We start from the raw sequence: 19,053 nt of genomic DNA, 5'->3' as shown, positions 1-19,053 counted from the left end.
GTGCTTTGAGAGGCTAGTTAAGGATCATATCACCTCTACCTTACCTGACACCCTAGAGCCACTTCAATTTGCTTACTGCCCCAATAGATCCACAGATGATGCAATCGCCATTGCAACATCTGGACAAGAGGAATGCCTACGTCAGAATCCTGTTCATTGACTATAGCTCAGCCTTCAACACCATAGTACCCTCAAAGCTCATCATTAAGCTCGGGCCCCTGGGTCTGAACCCCACCCTGTGCAACTGGGTCCTGGACTTCCTGACGGGCCAACCCAAGGTAGTGGTAGGAAACAACACCTCCACTTCGCTGATCCTCAACACAGGGGCCCCACAAGGGTGCGTGCTCAGCCCCCTCCTGTACTCCCTGTTCACCCATGACTGTGTGGCCACGCACGCCTCCAACTCAATCATCAAGTTTGCAGACGACAACAGTAGTAGGCCTGATTGGCAACAATGACAAGACAGCCTACAGGGGAGGTGAGGGCCCTGGCGGAGAGGGGCCAGGGAAATAACCTCTCTCTCTACGTCAACAAAACGAAGGAGCTGATTGTGGACTTCGGGAAACAGCAGAGGGAGCACGCCCCTATCCACATAGATGGGACCACCGTGGAGAAGGTGGAAAGCTTCAAGTTCCTCAGCATACACATCACTGACAATCTGAAATGGTCAACCCACACAGACAGTATGGTGAAGAAGGTGCAACAGTGCCTCTACAACCTCAGGAGGCTGAAGAAATTTGGCTTGGCCCCTAAGGCCCTCTGAAACTTTTACAGATGCACAATTGAGAGCATTCTGTCAGGCTGTATCACCGACTGGTACGGCAACTGCACCGCCCGCCACCGCAGGGCTCTCCAGACGGTGGTACGGTCTGCCCAATGCATTACTGGGGGCACACTGCCTGTCCTCCAGGACACCTAAAGCACCCGATGTCACAGGAAGGCCAAAAAGATCATCAAGGACATCAACCGCCAGGGCCTGTTCACCCCGCTATCATCCAGAAGGAGAGGTCAGTACAGGTGCATCAAAACTGGGGCTGAGAGATAGAAGCTGTTTTTCAATCTCAAGGTTACCAGACAGTTAAATAGCCATCACTAGCCGGGTACAACCCGGCTACTCAACCCTGCAGCTTAGAGGCTGCTGCCTTATAGACATGGAATCACTGGCCACTTTAAATAAATGGAACACTAGTCAGTCACTTTAATAATGTTTACATACTGCTTTACTTATCTCATACAGTTGAAGTCGGAAATTAACATACACCTTAGCCAAATACATTTAAACTCAGTTTTTCACAATTCCTGACATTTAATCCTAGTAACAATTCCCTGTCTTAGGATCACCACTTTTTATTTTAAGAATGTGAAATGTCTGAATAATAGTAGAGAGAATGATTTATTTCAGCTTTTATTTCTTTCATCACATTCCCAGTGGGTCAGAAGTTTACATACACTCAATTAGTATTTGGAAGCATTGCCTTTAAATTGTTTAACCTGAGTCAAACGTTTTGGGTAGCCTTCCACAAGCTTCCCACAATAAGTTGTGTGAATTTTGGCCCATTCCTCCTGACAGAGCTGGTGTAACTGAGTCAGGTTTGTAGGCCTGCTTGCTCGCACACGCTTTTTCAGTTTTGCCCACAAATGTTCTATAGGATTGAGGTCAGGGTTTTGTGATGGCCACTCCAATACCTTGACTTTGTTGTCCTTAAGCCATTTTGCCACAACTTTGGAAGCATGCTTGGAGTCATTGTCCATTTGGAAGACCCATTTGCGACCAAGCTTTAACTCCCTGACTGATGTCTTAAGATGTTGCTTCAATATATCCACATAATTTTTCTCCTCATGATGCCATCTATGTGAAGTGTACCAGTCCCCCCCTGCAGCAAAGCACCCCCACAACATGATGCTGCCACCCCCGTGCTTCACAGTTGGGATGGTGTTCTTCAGCTTGCAAGCCTCCCCCTTTTTCCTCCAAACATAACGATGGTCATTATGGCCAAACGGTTCTGTTTTTGTTTCATCAGACCAGAGGACATTTCTTCAAAAAGTATGATCTTTGTCCCCATGTGCAGTTGCAAACCGCAGTCTGGCTTTTTTATGGCGGTTTTGGAGCAGTGGCTTCTTCCTTGCTGACCGGCCTTTCAGGTTATGTCGATATAGGACTCATTTTACTGTGGATATAGATACTTTTGTAACGGTTTCCTCCAGCATCTTCACAAGGTCCTTTGCTACTGTTCTGGGATTGATTTGCACTTTTCGCACCAAAGTACGTTCATCTCTAGGAGACAGAACGCGTCTCCTTCCTGAGCGGTATGACGGCTGCCTGGTCCCATGGTGTTTATACTTGCGTTCTATTGTTTGTACAGATGAACGTGGTACCTTCAGGCGTTTGGAAATTGTTCCCAAGGATGAACCGGACTTGTGGAGGTCTACAATTTTTTTTCTGAGGTCTTGGCTGATTTCTTTTGATTTTCCCATCATGTCAAGCAAAGAAGCACTGAGTTTGAAGGTCGGCCTTGAAATACATCCACAGGTACACCTCCAAGACTCAAATTATGTCAATTAGCCTATCAGAAGCTTCTAAAGCCATGACATCATTTTCTGGAATTTTCCAAGCTGTTTAAAGGCACAGTCAACTTAGTGTATGTAAACTTCTGACCCTCTGGAATTGTGATACAGTGAAATAATCTGTCTGTAAACAATTGTTGGAAAATTACTTGTCATGCACAAAGTAGATGTCCTAACCGACTTGCCAAAACTATAGTTTGTTAACAAGAAATTGGTGGAGTGGTTTGAAAAACGAGTTTTAATGACTCCAACCTAAGTGTATGTAAACTTCCGACTTCAACTGTGTGTGTGTGTGTGTGTGTGTGTGTGTGTGTGTGTGTGTGTGTGTGTATATATACTGTATTTAGTCAATGCCACCCGACATTGCTCATCCTAATATTTATATATTTCTTAATTCCATTCTTTTACTTTTAGATTTGTGTATTGTTAGATACTACTGCACTGTTGGAGCTAGGAACCCAAGCATTTCAATACCCTTGCAATAACATTAACATGAAACTAAATATGTGGATGTGACCAATAAAATTTGATTTGAAGGCACTGTATGTGTTGGGTGACTTGTTTAGGGGTGTGACTGTGGAGGGGGGTGACCTCCAGTGACTGTCCAGGGTAAGTCTGGACAGTCACTAGAGGATGGATTTGAGCTGCTTGGGGAGATGGATTCAGGCTTGTGCCGTCCGACGGGACACATCTGAAGCACCACTCGTCAATCTCCCTCGTTCATTTGGGAGTATGATTTATACTTTTTGAAGTGAAGGGTCTTGAATCCCTCTATAAAGGAATTAAGAGGCTTCCCCTGAGACGGCATTCAAATGAGAGCATGGTAGGGATATGAGGGCTTTTTAATAGATAGAAATTAGTATTCACAATGCCTCAAACTGGAATCTGAAGGAACCTTTCAGGTGGAGAAGAAAGAGCCAGTTAAGAAAATAAATCTTAGAAGTTTAGCCTTTTCATTGCATTCGTGTTTTTGCCCATCAAGAAATGGTGGAGGGCTTTCTGAACTAGCCCAGGAGAGAGGGCTTGAAACAGAATAAAAAATGCTCTGTAAATAGGTACTGTGGAACTGGAAACAATGCAAGGAAGAGTCTCAGACTGAGGGCTGTTCAGCTCAACAATCCCCATGCCATGCAGATCCAGCAGTATAGGGGCTGGCTTGGAGCTAGAGGCTTTGAGCAAAACTCTTTTAAACTTCTGCAATTATTTATATTTTTTGGGCGTTTTCAGAAACACTGGAAACCAAAGATTCTACATGAATATATTCTATGTTCGAGAAAGACAACCTTGGAAAAATACATCAGTTATTATTCAGCGGAGTCTTATATCCCAGTGAGGAGTTGTCTGTTATATAGACCAGAGGTCAAGCTTACCCCATAATACAGTACCTGACTGTGCTAGCTAATCTCACAGGAGGCTGTGATGGGGACGTGGCTAATATCACACAAGTCTTTCTACAGCCTTACCCATGTCCTCATCCTAACATGACCTTCTATGACACCACTCCTCTCATTCACTCTAAAGACCATGAAAGCCCACGCCAATAGCACCAAAGCACAACTTTAACATGTTAGCCCAGCTGCTTGATGTGATGTCATCTGTATGCCCACCCGAGTCTGGAGGTCACAATGTCACACTTTGACCAACTCCTCAGAGACAGGAGCTCAATGTTCTCACCCTCGCACATATTGAACATGTGTCTCTGAGGTACAAACTTTGATGTAGCATGCATTGGTTAAATCACGACTTGTGTTTAGCGACTGGTTCATTTAAGAGTTAACCATGGCTGTCAATATATTGAGCTTCAGAATGGAATGGGCTGCATGGCTCCAATAGGCCCAGGAGAGGCGGAGTTTAACCATGCCAACAATAATGAGTGCTGTGTGCATCCCCTACCTGGTTTTGCAGATGGAAGAGGAGCATCTCCGATGGGAGCTGTCTGGCACCATGTCAATGGGATAAACAGGTAATGGACACAGAGGGTTGAACTGGAACACATTTCGAAGATGTTACGAGTTCACCCAGACGCATCAAAAATAGGGCTAGAAAGCTGAAATGTCTTATTCAATAATTCAACACATATACCTGGCTCCGGTCTCTTTTTCCAATGGAAGGCAGCCATTGATAGGGGTCCTGAGAGAAATGCTTCATTCTCTCCATAGACACTGACATATTGTTGTCCTGCAACACATCAAATGTGGTATTTTAGAACATATCACATAACTTGTTAAATACATGCATTAAAAGCCTGGTATCCATTAATGTTTGTCAAGGAATGTGTTTCTAGTGTGCCACTCTGCCCTAACCTTGCTGGGAAGCCTCCTCCGGCCTTTCCTGATGCAGCGGGCAGCCACGCCAGGCAACCGGTTCAGACGGGCATGGTAACCTGCAACACGAAACCACACTGTTACCCAATCAGAACTGGAGTGACATTTCTGTTGTTTTCTGTTATTTCACAATGTAAATGGGCTCCCGAGTGGCATAGCGGTCTAAGGCACTGCATCTCAGCGCAAGAAACGTCACTACAGTCCCATAGGGTGGCGCCAATTGGCCCAGCGTCGTCCGGGTTTGGCTGGGGTAGGCCGTCATTGTAATTAAAAATGTGTTCTTAACTGACTTGCCTAGATAAGAAAGATAAAATATTTATTTTTATGTATAGTATTTTGATCACCTCTCTGAGTGGGCCGTGCAGGCTGTAGGAAGGTGGGTGGAGCTGGGTCTGGTACTTCGAGGACAGGAGGAGTATCTGGATCCCAGCTGGGCAGCAGGCTGGGAATGCCCATCCCCCCTGCTCCACACTCCCCCTCAAAGAACCAATCACTCTGCTCATCATCACCTACAGCACAGGCAGGAAATTCAACACTGTTAGTCACAATGTATACATTGGGCAATTCCATAACTGCTCAATATGATTCTGCATGACATTTAAACAATGATACAAAAGTATTTTCACGGATGGGCTGCACCAATTTATAATTTAGTGCTGTACAATTAACCATGGAATGAAGTACTGACTGCATGAGGGCATCTTTCCTACTTGGCCTGCATCAATCCTCTCTCTATTTGTTGACAGCCTCTCCACCACCACAGCAGACCACCCTGGTCCCCAGACACTGCTCTCTCCACAGACCTGTCAGTCAGCGGGGCGCATGCCTCTCACAGTCAAGGTGTAGTGACAACTGTTAAATCAGGGGCCGCCTCGCCCCACCACGGCTAATGAGATTAGCAGAGGCTTCAGCGCTCATTAACACGACATGACAACGCCTTATTAGAGCCGCCTGGGTGCCCGGCAACCAGCCTATTGTATCAGAACCTCTTTCTGTCTAGTCTTAGCATTCTGTTACACTTACAAAGAGCACAGGCATAGCTCCATCCTTTGAACATTCAGGTAATGCTAGAATTAAAAGGCTTATTACATGCTTTTTGTTTTCATTTTGAACCATTATTATTATCTTTGCCATCTTATTTAATTTGCATATACATATGTAAATGACACAAACCACATTTTCATCCACAGTTTGTATGCGAGGAAAGTCATACCGTATACAACAAAATCACGATAGCTGTGATGGAAACAGGAAGTTTTGGTGTAATTTTATAAATGCTGACAGAATTTGTTCCTTTGACATGGTGGGATATTTTTGTGTCTGTAAAATGTATTATGCGGGAAATGGCGGTGGAAACACATTTGTGCGCAAATACTCTGAACAAAAATATGAATGCAACATGCAACAATTTCGAAGATTTTACTGAGTTATATAAGGAAAACATACAATTGAAATAAATTCATTAGGCCCTAATCTATTGATTTCACATGACTGGGAATACAGATACCTTTTAAAAAGAACCAGTCAGTATCTAGTGTGTGTACCATTTGTCTCATGCAGTGCGACACATCTCCTTCTCATAGAGTTGATCAGGCTGTTAATTGTGGCCTGTGGAATGTTGTCCCACTCCTCTTCAATGGCTGTGCGAAGTTGCTAGATATTGGCGGGAACTGGAACAAGCTGTCGTACATGTCAATCCAGAGTATGCCAAAAATGCTCAATGGGTGACATGTCTGGTGAGTATGCAGGCCATGGAAGAACTGGGACATTTTCAGCTTCCAGGAATAGTGTACAGATCCTTGCTGAAACATGAGGTGATGGCGGCGGATGAATGGCACGACAATGGGCCTCAGGATCTCATCACGGTATCTCTGTGCATCCAAATTGACATAGATAAAACACAATTGTGTTCGTTGGCCGTAGCTTATGCCTGCCCATACAATAACCCCACCACCACTACGGGCACTCTGTTCACAATGTTGACATCAGCAAAATGCTCACCCACACGACACATCTGCCCGGTACAGTTGAAACCGGGATTAATCCGCAGAGAGCACACTTCTCCACCATGCCAGTGGCCATCGAAGGTGAGTGTTGGCCCACTGGTCGGTTACGACGCCAAACTGCAGTCAGGTCAAGACCCCGGTGAGGAGGACGAACACGCAGATGAGCTTCCCTGGGATGGTTTCTGACAGTTTGTGCAGAAATTCTCCAGTTGTGCAAACCCACAGTTTCATCAGCTGTCCGGGTGGCTGGTCTCAGACAATCCTGCAGGTGAAGAAGCCAGATGTGGAGGTCCTGGGCTGGAGTGGTTACACTTAGTCTGCGGTTGTGAGGACGGTTGGGCGTACTGCCAAAAATATTTAAAACGACGTAGGCTTACGGTAGATAAATTAATATTCAATTCTCTGGCAACAGCTCTGGTGGACATTCCTGCAGTCAGCATGCCAATTGCACGCTCCCTCAAAGCTCGAGACATCTGTGGTATTGTGTTGTGACAAAACTGCACATTTTAGAGTGGCCTTTATTGTCCCCAGCAGAAGGTGCACCTGTGTAATGACAATGCAGTTTAATCAGCTTCTTGATATGCCACACCTGTCAAGTGGATGAATTATCTTGGCAAAGGACACATGCTCACTAACAAGGATGTAAACAAATTTGTGCACAAAATTGGAGAGAAATACGCTTTTTGTGCATATGGAACATTTCTGGGATTTTTTTGTTTCAGCTCATGAAACCAACACTTTTACATGTTGCGTTTATATTTTTGTTCAGTATAATAATCAACATATCAAACTAAACTTGGAGTCACACAATGATATGGTGTGGTTCTCCCACTACGATTTGGAAAACCATACAGTTTATTAGGCTACAGATTAAATAACTTATGATGAACTTCACAGGGGATCTTGATGCTCCTTTCCAATAAATATTGACAGTCTTATTCTGGTGACATGAGGATCGATGCTTGACTGCCATTTGACAAATAAAAATATTCTAGCTCTTATCCATAATAATCTCATCATGTAGACTAGCCTACCTCCACCACATCTGTGAGCTGTTGGCTAGAGACCAGAGTAGGCACATTTGCTATTTAAGGCAACAGTTTGTGATAAAACTATTGGTAGAGTTTAAAATGCGATGGAAACATATTGAACTTTACATTTTTATTCAGTAAATGAAAATTAGATTGTGTGTGCACTACGTCATTACACACTCATTTTTATCTGCAATAAGTCAATTCATTGGAAACACACCACTGGTGAGAGAATGCACACATTTTATTTATGCAAATTCTACAATATCTGCATAAAAATCTGTTGCCAACTGGATGGAAACCTAGCTAGTGAGAAATAAATATTATGCTGAACATTAATACCTTGTCTTCCCTCATCGTTAGTGAAGAGGCCAGGATCACTGCTGCATACGCTGCTAGTTTCACTGCAAACAGAGGAAGAATAATATAATTGTCAGTATGCATTTCATGTTGAACTTAGAAAGCAGTCTTTTTGTAGTGATAATACGGATGTGTAACAAGAAAAAGAAATACGTTGTGATGGATCATTTTAAAATGGGTGCATTTTAGGGTCAAAGAAGGTTGTGCATTTGAAAATAGAACAATGTGAAGCAAAAACGTGCAAGCCCACTCCAAAAATGTTAACATGCGACATTCAATAACAAAATAATGAATCAGTCCCGAGCTAGAGGTCAACATAAATATAAAATGACACAAAAAGAGGGGCGCTCTCCCCACTGGTCCCCATCCCCAACACAAAGGCATGGGGAAGGACTCTGGTCGAAGCCACTGAGTGACATGCACAATCTAATTGAATATCCTCCGCTGTCAGCTCCAATCTAATCTGTGCTGCGTTCTGGAGGATGACAGGAGTGCGGCAGATTCCCCTGCCTTCTCAGTCTGTGAGCAGGACCCGCGGACGTGCCTCCACACAACAACTGGCCAGCATCTGCTCTGAAGGCTGGTCCAGGCCAGGCTGCTCCATGGCTGGCCCTCTCCATGCCCCCAGGCGTCCCCGTGTCACCCCTCCACCCCCCTCTGCCCCGGCCCATACCCCACCCTGGGCCTCTCTGCCTCTGTCACACCTCTGCCACCTTGGGCTGGGAGCTAAATAGACCCGCCAAGGTCACACAGGAGTCAGGACTATGGCCTCCATGGACTATTTGTTTAACACAAAAAAATATTAAAACAAAATATTGGTTTAATGAAGTGGACATTAATGGAGTTCATTTTAGAACTGTGTTCTGTGAATTTTAAGAATGAATATGTCTGTACATATTTTGTTTTTTGTTGTATCACTTTTTTAGATTATTACATTCAAACTGCCATGGATGGTCACTGATTTTGTCTTAAATTCTCTCACAGCATGCCAAGTAGCAACTGTAACACAAACATCCGAGCTCAGTCCTTTGAGGCCATTTGTCCATTGGGTCAGAGGAAGTCTGAGGGTCTTGTTTGCGTTGCATTTTGCTTTGTGGTGATCAGCATTGACCTTGGTGACGAGGGAGAGAGACTGGCGGGGTCAGATACACGCTGATATGGTTCTTTGCCATATTGCACAGGAGTGGCGGTGACGGCAGTCTCAGACTAGGCTGCTGCCAGATGGTCCAGCACCATCTCCCTTCACACACCCAAGAAGCAGATGTGAGAGGGACCAGGCCTCTCCAGGGAATGTGGAAGACGTCTGGCCTAGCCAAGAACTCCAGGATCATCCCTCCCTCCCCACCCCCTTCCCCAGACCCTGGTTCCCCAGGCCTCTACTCAGCTGTCCTCCACCTCTGGACACACGGCTGAGCATCTGGAGCAGGGCTCTCTGTTCGACAGCAGTAGAGGGCATATCTCCTCACCATGCATCCTCCTGGCTATAGGCAGCAGCCCCTATAATAAACACTAATAGCCCTTTCAGGACGATTGTTACTCATCCTATAGCCCTTTCAGTTATCTGTCTCTGTCTCGCTATTATATACAGTGCATTCGGAAAATATTCAGACCCCTTCCCTTTTTCCACATTTTGTTAAGTTACAGCCTTATTCTAAAATGTTTAAAAAAAATATGTATTCCCCTCAATCTACACACAATGACAAAGCGAAAACAGGCTAATTTATTAAAAATAAAAAACAGATACCTTATTTACATAAGTATTCAGATCCTTTGCTATGAGACTCAAAATTGAGCACAGAATTGTTTCCATTGATCATCCTTGAGATGTTTTTACAACCATGGACAGTGCATGTCAGAGCAAAAACCAAGCCATGAGATCGAAGGAATTGTCCATAGAGCTCCGAGACAGGATTGTGTCGAGGCACAGATCTGAGGAAGGGTACCAAAAGGTTTCTGCAGCATTAAAGGTCCCCAAGAACACAGTGACCTCCATCATTCTTTAATGGAAGAAGTTTGGAACCACCAAGACTCTTCCTAGGGCTGGCCACCCGACTAAACTGAGCAATCGGGGAAGAGGGGCCATGATCAGGAAGGTGAACAACCCGATGGTAACTCTGACACAGCTCCAGAGTTCCTCTGTGGAGATTGGAGAACCTTCCAGAAGGACAACCATCTCTGCAGCCCTCCACCAATCAGGCCTTTATGGTAGAGTGGCCAGACGGAAGCCACTCCTCAGTAAAAGGCACATGACAGCCCGCTTGGAGTTTAGCAAAAGGCACCTAAAGACTCTCAAACCATGAGAAACAACATTCTCTGGTCTGAAACCAAATCACATTTTATTAATCACATGCACCGAATACAGCAGGTAGACCTTACAGTGAAATGCTTACTTACGAGCCCCTAACCAACAGTGCAGTTTCCAAAAAATATGGATAAGAATAAGAGAAGTATTAAAGAGCAGCAGTAATATATATATATATATATATATATACACACACACACACACACACACACACACACACACACACACACACACACACACACACACACACACACAGTGGGGAGAACAAGTATTTGATAACCTGCAAAATCGGCAGTGTTTCCTACTTACGAAGCATGTAGAGGTCTGTAATTTTTATCATAGGTACACTTCAACTGTGAGAGACGGAATCTAAAACAAAAATCCAGAAAATCACGTATGATTTTTTAAAGTAATTAATTTGCATTTTATTGCAAACTCTCCACCATGGCCAAGACCAAAGAGCTCTCCAAGGATGTCAGGGACAAGATTGTAGACCTACACAAGGCTGGAATTGGCTACAAGACCATCGCCAAGCAGCTTGGTGAGAAGGTGACAACATTTGGTGCGATTATTCGCAAATGGAAGAAACACAAAAGAACTGTCAATATCCCTCGGCCTGGGGCTCCATGCAAGATCTCACCTCGTGGAGTTGCAATGATCATGAGAACGGTAAGGAATCAGCCCAGAACTACATGGGAGGATCTTGTCAATGATCTCAAGGCAGCTGGGACCATAGTCACCAAGAAAACAATTGGTAACACACTACGCCGTGAAGGACTCAAATCCTGCAGTGCCCGCAAGGTCCCCCTGCTCAAGAATACATATACATGCCCGTCTGAAGTCTGCCAATGAACATCTGAATGATTCAGAGGACAACTGGTGAAAGTGTTGTGGTCAGATGAGATCAATATGTAGCTCTTTGACATCAACTCAACTCGCCGTGTTTGGAGGAGGAGGAATGCTGCCTATGACCCCAAGAACACCATCTCCACCGTCAAACATGGAGGTGGAAACATTATGCTTTGGGGGTGTTTTTCTGCTAAGGGGACAGGACAACTTCACCGCATCAAAGGGACGATGGACGGGGCCATGTACTGTCAAATCTTGGGTGAAAACCTCATTCCCTCAGCCAGGGCATTGAAAATGGGTCGTGGATGGGTATTCCAGCATGACAATGACCCAAAACACACGGCCAAGGCAACAAAGGAGTGGCTCAAGAAGAAGGACATTAAGGTCCTGGAGTGGCCTAGCCAGTCTCCAGACCTTAATCCCATAGAAGATCTGTGGAGGGAGCTGAAGGTTCGAGTTGCCAAACGAAAGCCTTGAAACCTTAATGACTTGGAGAAGATCTGCAAAGAGGAGTGGGACAAAATCCCTCCTGAGATGTGTGCAAACCTGGTGGCCAACTACAAGAAACGTCTGACCTCTGTGATTGCCAACAAGGGTTTTGCCACCAAGTACTAAGTCATGTTTTGCAGAGGGGTCAAATACTTATTTCCCTCATTATAATGCAAATCCTTTTATAACATTTTTGACATGCGTTTTTCTGGATTTTTTTGTTGTTATTCTGTCTCTCACTGTTCAAATAAACCTACTATTAAAATTATAGACTGATAACTTCTTTGTAAGTGGGCAAATGTACAAAATCAGCAGGGGATCAAATACTTTTTTCCCCCACTGTAAATGTGATATTTCAGTTTTTACATTTTATATAAATTTGCAAAAATGACAACTTTTTTTCTTTGAGGGGGAAAAAACGATTTAATCAATTTTAGAATAAGGCTGTACCGAAACAAAATGTGGAAAAAGTCAAGGGGTCTGAATACTTCCCAAATGGTCTTTAGGAGAATATTTTGAGTACAGGTTACACATGTACAATAATTATCTTTCTCTATAATAGAGGAAGATTTAGAAATATGCACCCTTATCAAAAATAAGTTATGGCTCACAGATGGCAGCGGTACAACAGTTTCTTCCATTTCTGAGTTAAAAAATGTGTTTGCTTCCTATAGGGGGATTTGGAGCAAAGTTTGAAAAAGATCACAGGTATAAACAATTAATTAGAGCCACACATTAACTATTTATCCGTATTAAAGGTGTAATGTGATGTCGCTGGGAGCAGCCCTGAGCCAATGTGAAACCGTTTCCATTAAGTACTGCCTAATTAATTCCATGAATAATTGAGGCTGCCATTTTTCTTGGGACCAGTAGAAACACCTCTCTTTCATCTCCTCCCATGACCTTTGTCAAGAAAAGTTGACAGACCTTTTAGTCAAACTTAGCTGTTTCAAATGCACTTGCGAGAACAAGGATCATTCCTGTGTTAGTATCAATTACAGGTAAAGCTCATCAAAACACTTGCCTGACGACTCAAACTTGATTTCTTCCACTGCTCAGTCTGAGATTGCCATCATTGAAGTCGTTTGTGGTGACGTCAAAATAAAGGGTGTTGTACAAAACAAAGTCATCAGCGATTGGATCATCTCTAACCAATCAGAGGATTAAAGCCAATTTCTAAATGCAGCTTTACCCACGTGTGTTCTGGCTCTGGCCCAACCCATCAGTTTATGGGACCAATCAGAATGGTTAGAATGTGTTTGCGTTCTAGAAATCGTTGGATAGGTACTCAAATCTAGACTCATTGCGGAGGAGAAACTAACGTCTGTGGGTGTGGTATAGCGTTTGCTTAGATCAAGGAGTTTGGGTAGCCAAGCAATCAAAACACACGCCTCCCATTTCTTCTTCCCAGAGAAATACTATCACGTACTTTGCATCAGGCACCATATCACTAAATAAGTCTTCACACTGACGTTCCCTTCAACCATGGTGGCACTCAATTAAGACAAGGACAGTTACGTGTTCTAAGACACAACAACTGCATTCCAGTGTGGAATAAAAGCTCCCTTCTGACAAACCTCTGTCAATTCTGGTTGAACTAATCAGTTCCCCACACGGCCCCATTGTCTGCAGACAAGCCATTGAGGTGAAGCAAAAACACAGTATCCAGATTAGGACTAATCATTAGGATATAATCCCTGGCTCCTGGGAGAGGCAAACCAGTTTGCGCAGAGATTACGGGTCGGCCGCCATTTATTGAGCCTGGGCTAATTCAGCAGAGGGGGGACAGAGACAGAGGGGGGCAAAGCGCAGATAACAATGGCTCTGTTGGCTCTTCAAACAAGCCGCCCAGCCCAAATCCATGCCCTCTTCCATGGGCGTCTTGAATATAAGGTTATCCCACCCTCCCTGAGCTCCTGTAATTGGATTAGTCTCAGAGATTTATGAAAATGAACTTCAGCAAATGGAATACAGCTCTAAACCAAAACTCTTCGTAGAGTTTTCAAAAAATCCAAATTAGAAAGTGAATGTGTGGAGTGTGACAAATGCACACACAATGGTTTGTGCTTTCTGGTGGAAAGGTTGTCCATGTTGAACACACCACCAACAGTACCAACACCACAGCTGTAGACAGAGGCCGTGTCCCTGTTTGCCTCCACCCACAGGTGAGGCCTGCTCTCTGGGCCAGACTGGGCACCAGGTGGCCATCCTGCCAGCAGGCCATCGCTGCTCTAATCAAGGATGTGGAGCCCAGCTGGAGTTGCCAACATCTGCTCCCAATGCACTTGGGCGGCTAAAGGCAGGCTCTGGTCTGTGCATATACTGCATGAGCTGTGACCTTAAGGCAAAGGACGTTTAAGAGATCAAACACAGAATATGAAGAGGTTAATGGAACGAACAGAGAGAGACTACTGAAACCTAAAAGGGTTCAAATACATTTTAAGAAGTAACTGAAGTCTAAAACATCAGATGGATGGAGCATAGCTTTTCCTGGTGTCTAAATATGGCTGTTGTACCACTGTCAACCCCCCATCACTTGCTACCATTTTCCCATTTCCTTGGCCTCCAGCAGGACTTAACCCAGAGATTGTTTAGTCCTCAGTACAGAGCGGCAGTCTACTGAGCAGCAATCAGTAGCCTTCTGTTGTGTACGTGAGAAATGATTGACAGCGTGCCACGGTGTTCCCATTTATTTCTTCTCCCGAGCTGTTTTCTGTCAGAACGGCTATTGATTTTTCCATAAAGTAAGAAAACAAGTACCGTTGAGGGGCCAGGGAGGTCAGGACAAATTAAACCAGAAGATGTAAAGCCCTCTGTCTCCCTATTATTGGTTACCACAGACTTCTTCTCCATGTTTTTTATATGGGCCAACAGATAATGAGATCATCAAGGGGAATACCCAGTGGAGGCAGGTGTCTAGCAGTGGGAGGGACATTGGGGAGAAGAGACCAACCAGCTTTACTCACAGGCAGCACTATGCACTTCTTTGCGATGTCTATGGAACTAGCCTATTCCTCCATGGTCCAAGTTTCTATTTTTTTTTACTAGTGTAGTATACAGACACTAATGATTTCCACTCCGTTGAGGATAGCAGAGGTTAGGTTAGATTATTCACTGTGAATTTTTATGTCAAACTGGCTCAGCCCTAAAGTGTCCAGGCAGGACTGAATAGGCCTATTTAGTAAACCCATTATTGTAATTAATATGACAGCATGGTAATTGATTGGTTCCAATGTCACTTATAGGCAGTCACAGTAGTATATCTAATTTAGATTTTTTTTTTATGCACACAGTTGAACTCAGGACAGACATAGCTTCAAATATTAAGAATAAGATAGACATTTATTTTGAAACGAATCAATACCTCACCAAGCGACTTATTTACTTGAGACAATTTCTCCCAGCAAAGTAATGAGCTGAGTGATGCCTTGCGGCCACAGTATCAGAGATCCCTCCCCACTTATCACCTCAGAGAGAGAGAGCAGATGAAGGGAATATCATTCATTTATGTCAATTCAATACTTGAAGGTGCAGAAGCATCAATGTGATGCACTTTTTGTTTTAGACGGGGCCACATTGAATATTGACAACTAGATGAAGACAGGCAGTATAGATCATTTTAAATGTCGCTGTGTTTAATTGCCTCTGTCAGATAGTAGTTATGCCCATGACTTTTATATTACGGGCCAAACTGCCTCAGTAACTTCACCGCCCAAAGGGTAAATGGAATGTGATATTTAGGGGTGATTTGTACTTTGACTAGGTCTGTGTCAACAAAGGCCAGCAATAACATATTTTACAATTGTAGGCTATATTGTAAATATTGCAAAGGTTGCAAATATTATGTAATATTTAGGAAATGCCAAATGAAAACACAACGTAAAAAAAAATCATTATCCTAAAATATTATATCCTTTTAGATGTTATATTATTGTCCTGCCCAACTTGATATTTTCTCACACAACAAATAAAATTGATAATTAGAACATTACCCTTCAGACATATTCTCATCAGAAGCCTCTCGTTGCTCCTTGGCCTCCAGGACCAATGGGATCTTATCCTTCCAGCACTCCTCTGCCCTGAGGCCCACTCCATCAGCCTCCCTGTCCACTCCCACCCAGCCTCCAGCGCCCTTCTTCAGCCTGGACAGACGCTGCTTTTTGGACGACCTGTGGTTTCCGCCCCGCTCGCCATCCACCCCTGACACCGTCAACTTCTGCTGCAGGCTGACCGTCACGTCAGAGGTCATGCGTTTGACCTTCCGCCTCCTCCTGAGTGGCCGTCCCGGGGTGTTCTCTGTGAAGGAGTCTGACTCAGGCCAGGAGTGCTGCTTGGTCTTGATGGCGTAGCTGTTGCTGGAGCAGGAGGGCCAGCGCTTGGCCATTACCATGTCGTCTGAGTCGCTGTAGTTGGCGGCGGAGGGGGCCGGAGCAGCATTCTCCCGGCAGTCCTTGGCTGCTTCGTCCAGGCTGGACTCGGAGGCCTCACTGAGGCAACGGCTGTGCTCCAAGGGGTGGAGGGAGGAGTCACAGCGGCGCTTACGTCCCCGGCGCCGTCGGATCTGCCTGCGCTGTTGCAGAGGACTCAGAACCATCTCCTCCCAGAGCTCCTCTAGCTTGGTCTGCTCTGAGGTCTGCTCCAGGGCTGACACCAGGTCGTGCACCAGCTCATCCATCATGCTGCTGGGGTACAGGGGGAGAGGAATACTGGTAAGCTGGAGCAGTACAGCTCCAGTATACAGTAGATGTGATTGGCACATGAATAGAATGAGTATGGTGTAAGTTGACACTAGCTTATGGCGCGTCTAGGATAAGAGGACAGTGTATGCTGCTGCTGGTGTCAACTTCAACACTCAGAATCCTCTGAGAAGCTACTGTTAAAGCATAATGCACATGACTATGAAGATGTTTTGTTCAACTAATTGAACAATGATTTGGACCCATTTTCAATTAACAACAATTGTGTTAGTCTTAATACAGCCTTCATAAACCCTTCATAGGGCCAAGGTAGATGCTTCACAACTTATTTATAGCATACTGTATAAAACAAACTTGCAGGTCTGGCATCTGGCACTTTGCCACAAGTATCACAAAGACATTTGCTTAGGTTTTCTATAAAATGCTTACTGATCGTTTTAAAGTGGAACCTATGATTTTTTTTTCAGTTGAAAAAAAAAGTAATAACTATCCTTTTCTCTTCTAGTACAGTTTGTTTTCTGTCAGGCAACATACCGCCTCCCTCGATCCACTACCCAAGCATAGTAACAGCAGTGACTACATAACCTACAGAATGAATCTACTCACAACTCATTCCTTATTACAACACAGCTACTACTGAAACACTTTTGAATAGAACATGAAGACGAGTGAAAGAGAATTTGACCATTAGGCTATAATCAGGACTGAATATGACCAATTGGACAGGGAAAGAAAACTATTATGTAATATATATTGTGTGTAGCCTTCAGCACTTCGGCAGACTCCAAATAACTAGAAAGATCATATCGTTCTTCAATTTTGATTGTTTCTTCTATCGTTCTAAAACTGACCATGATAATTAGATAACAATAGGCCTAGCCTGGGGAGCGAAATGTGCTAAGAAAACCACAAACCAAAACATTATCGTTGCGAAAGCTTGATATCTCTTACAACGGTATCGTGACACAATTGTTGTTACTGCACTTAAAATGAGAACGCTGTCTGAGATTACACGCTCCGTTTCTGAATGAAATTATATCCTTATGTTATGTAACGATGCTGTTGTTTCCACTCACCAGTCGCAGTTCCTGCTTGTTTTGTTTTCACAGCTGTAAACATGAGACGTACTTCCGCCCCGCTGCCAAACGAATGAAGTAATTTCCGCCCTGCTGTCTTTTTTCGGTCTGTGCGCTCTATATCAAGGCGGTTGACTATTGATAACTGGTCGCGCTAAATGTGTCCTGTACAACTGCGGTGCTGCCCCGGGGTGATGAAATGAATACTTTTAAAAAACACTTATCGAAAACAGCCACCGATGTTTTCCTCATTTGTGTTGCTCAACTCGCTTCTGTCAATTGAATCTCAGAGGCCAGTATGTCTCCAGTTGAGCAACACAAATGAGGAAAACATCGGTGGCTGTGTTCCTTAAAAGTATGAACTTAAGCAAATCGCGGGAGGACCGCAGTTGTACAGGGCAGTTATGAATTTTTTTAATTTACATTTTACAAGTATCGACTCATGTTGCTAGCAAATCGCGCGACTAGTTATCAATACTAAACTCTGCCTCGATATAACGGATTTGAGTGTACCACGGCTAGTGCTATCTGGGATCCTTGGGACGTCTCTATCCCATTGAAGTTTAGATTTTAAACGATAAGGTCCCAAGGATCCCACAACCCAGATAGGATATTTATCCCATCCATAAAAAAAGCTACCTTAGTTGAGCTCTCTGCACTATGCTTAAAGGGGCAGTGCAGTTAACGTGATCTTTCACATTAAGAGGTCTAAATAACACTGAAAATGAAAATGATGATAATGCCCTTTTTGTGTTTGGAAAAAAATGCCTGGAATTTCAGCCTGTTCAGGTGGGATGGAACTTTTAGCCACATCATGGTGTCACAATGTGATCTGATTATAATAGACCAATGACTGTTCATCTGGGTAAGGGGGTGGGCTCTTGACCATCCTATCAGCCATTCAGAAGATATGTAAATATCTTCAAATTTGCTTCCTAGCTAACACCCACACAATCAGACTGAGCATTTCAAGGGCCAATGGAGGCTCAGGGAAATAAATGATAACAAATATATTTTGGAGTTAGTTTCTTTAAATACACACACAGAGAGATTTATTAGACATACCGTGATGATTTAAAAAAAAAAATATTACAAAGACTGTATGGGGGCTTCAAGCACATAGGCTACCAGAGTCTAGTTATAGACATCATACAACAAGGGAATAGAATGAATATCTTTATTTTGTGTGTTTTTTTTAAAGGAAACTTCCCAGAGGGCAATATCATGTCAGGTCAACTGTTTTCTTGACCAGGCAAGCAATAGATGTGCCCATAATACAGCTAGTATGAAAAAAGTATTCCTAGTGGTTTGCAGAATAGTTCCCTCAAAGTGACATTGTTCCTTGTGTGTTGAG

At 43.9% G+C, this 19,053-nt stretch overlaps 1 protein-coding gene across 3 annotated transcripts in view; it reads right to left on the bottom strand.

The window, feature by feature from the left end:
- Positions 1-17,944, bottom strand: part of LOC115162332 (G patch domain-containing protein 2-like) — a 33,438-nt gene extending 15,494 nt beyond the window's left edge. For 2 of the 3 annotated variants that reach the window (XR_003869519.1, XM_029713530.1), the window contains exons 1-7: positions 17,538-17,671; positions 15,919-16,608; positions 8,269-8,330; positions 5,234-5,398; positions 4,869-4,948; positions 4,648-4,743; positions 4,459-4,550 (exon numbers count right to left, since the gene is read on the bottom strand). Coding sequence is in view for 2 of the 3 variants with exons in the window: in XM_029713530.1 (XP_029569390.1) it covers positions 4,459-4,550; positions 4,648-4,743; positions 4,869-4,948; positions 5,234-5,398; positions 8,269-8,330; positions 15,919-16,608; positions 17,538-17,545 (1,193 nt within the window). In the remaining variant the exon portion in view is untranslated. Of the gene's footprint in view, positions 1-4,458; positions 4,551-4,647; positions 4,744-4,868; positions 4,949-5,233; positions 5,399-8,268; positions 8,331-15,918; positions 16,609-17,537; positions 17,672-17,699 lie in introns of those variants that run through there. The other variant, XM_029713531.1, reaches the window with a different exon arrangement.
- Between the last annotated feature and the right edge of the window lie 1,109 nt (positions 17,945-19,053).

This window comes from Salmo trutta, chromosome 25, assembly GCF_901001165.1.
Source record: "Salmo trutta chromosome 25, fSalTru1.1, whole genome shotgun sequence".
Taxonomy (NCBI): Eukaryota; Metazoa; Chordata; class Actinopteri; order Salmoniformes; family Salmonidae; genus Salmo; species Salmo trutta.
Note: the sequence above shows the minus strand (reverse complement) of the source record. Positions and strands in the feature narration are given on the sequence as shown.